Genomic DNA, 1900 nt, shown 5'->3' with positions numbered 1-1900 from the left:
TTTTTACAACTTCTTGAATAAACTCATTGAGTCTCCTTTGATGTTCAATTGATGGTTTGGCGCCTTCCTCCAAGTTGATCTTATGCATGCAAAATGCGGGGCTTATTCCCCGAATATCTGCCAATGTCCACCCAATAGCCTTCTTCCTCTTTTGCAGCACCGCCAATGTAGAATCTACCTGCACGTTGGTCAAATAAGAGGAAAGAATAACCAGTAGAGTAGAACAAGGGCCAAGAAATTCATACCGAAGTTGTGGAGGAAATGGCTTCAAATCCAAGATAGGAGGCTCTTCAATAGAAGGATTTGTATGAGGAGTTGTCCTATTTTTAAGATCCAAAGATAATTTTCGGGGTGTATAATTATACGATCCCATTCCTTGCAAAGAGTTCACACATTCCATGAAGCCATCCATCTCGTCATCATCAACGTTGAGAAAGACGACCTCCAACATATCACTAACATTGATCATAACACTTGTGTCATCAACAATAACATCGGTCACCAAGTCCACAAAAGAGCACACCTTATTTCTATTTTGTTGCCGCATGGACTTACACACATGGAACACCACGTTTTCATCACCAACCCGGAAAGTGAGTTTTCCGGCTTCAACATCACAAAGATCCTTCCCTGTAGCAAGGAAAGGTCTTCCAAGAATAATCAACACCTCATAATCAACTTCACAATCTAGAATAAAAAATCCGCCAAATGAATGAATTTATCAACACGAACCAAGACATCTTCAATCACTCCCAAAGGTCTTTTCATAGTACGATCGGCCATTTGCAATCTAATAGAGGTAGGTCTTGGTTGACCAATTCCCAAGGTCTTAAAAACTGAATAGGGCATCAAATTGATACTTTCCCTAAGATCACAAAAAGCTTTAGCAAACTCAACACTTCCAATTGTACAAGGAATCGTGAAAGCACCAGGATCCTCTAACTTAGGAGTCATTGAATGCACAATTGCACTCACTTGATGATCGACTTTGATAGTTTCAAAATTCATTGACCGCTTCTTTGTCACGAGATCCTTCATAAACTTTGCATAACCGGGCATTTGCTCTAAATCTTCAACTAATGGCACACTGATTGAGAGACTCTTCATCATTTGAATGAACTTCTTGAATTGATTCTCGCCAATTTTCTTGGCAAGTCTTTGAGGGTATGGAGGTGGAGGCTTAGGCAATGGTTCCTTAGCCTTTTGCACTACCGGCTCCGGTATGTCAATCATGTGATTCCTAGACGGGTTCACATCCTCTTGAGTCTCTTCCACACTATTATCAATATCAATCCGAACTCCATCATTTGATTTCGCCACATTGTTCGGGACCTATTCTTCTTGTACTACTTGCTCATCATCCACAAGTTGCTTTTGACTTGAGGTGGGTGCATTTCCACCTCTTCCACTTCTTGTAGTAATGGTCATGGCATGCCCCGTGTTATTTCCACCCTTTGGATTTACTACCGTGTCACTTGGTAGTGCCTCCTTAGGACGAGAATTTAGACTTGAGAGATTTTCCCGATTTGAACTTCTAAGTTACGGATCGATATGTTGTGTGAGGCAAGTTGGGCATCCGAATTGACATTCTTTTCTATAATTTGTTTGAACATGTTCTCAATACTCCCCATTTCATTGTTTTAAGAACTTGGACCATGAGAAGAATAAGAAGGCGGGTTGCTCGATTGTTGATACATCGGTGGCCTTTGAAAACTCGACCCCCGATTGCCTTGATTATTGTTCCATTCGCTGTGATTGTTACCCCCCACCCCCAATATCCTTGATTATTGCCACTCAAATTTCCTTGATTGTTATTGTTATGACAACTCCCTTGATTGTCGCCACTACTCCAGTTTCCTTGGTTGTTAGAATTCCAATTGCCTTGATTGTTTTGAGGTCG

At 41.1% G+C, this 1900-nt stretch overlaps 1 protein-coding gene across 1 annotated transcript; it reads right to left on the bottom strand.

Annotated features, from left to right (window-relative positions):
* Positions 1-687: 687 nt before the first annotated feature.
* On the bottom strand, positions 688-1008 carry LOC138898545 (uncharacterized). The gene has a single exon (XM_070184620.1). It carries the CDS (start codon positions 1006-1008, stop codon positions 688-690), a length of 321 nt encoding a protein of 106 aa, XP_070040721.1.
* Positions 1009-1900: the final 892 nt, after the last annotated feature.

The sequence above is a fragment of the Nicotiana tomentosiformis genome, chromosome 9 (assembly GCF_000390325.3).
Source record: "Nicotiana tomentosiformis chromosome 9, ASM39032v3, whole genome shotgun sequence".
NCBI lineage: Eukaryota > Viridiplantae > Streptophyta > Magnoliopsida > Solanales > Solanaceae > Nicotiana > Nicotiana tomentosiformis.
Note: the sequence above shows the minus strand (reverse complement) of the source record. Positions and strands in the feature narration are given on the sequence as shown.

Bases quoted from the DNA above. Each gene is read 5' to 3' on its own strand.
- LOC138898545 (XM_070184620.1), bottom strand. From the start codon at position 1,008: ATGAATTTTGAAACTATCAAAGTCGATCATCAAGTGAGTGCAATTGTG.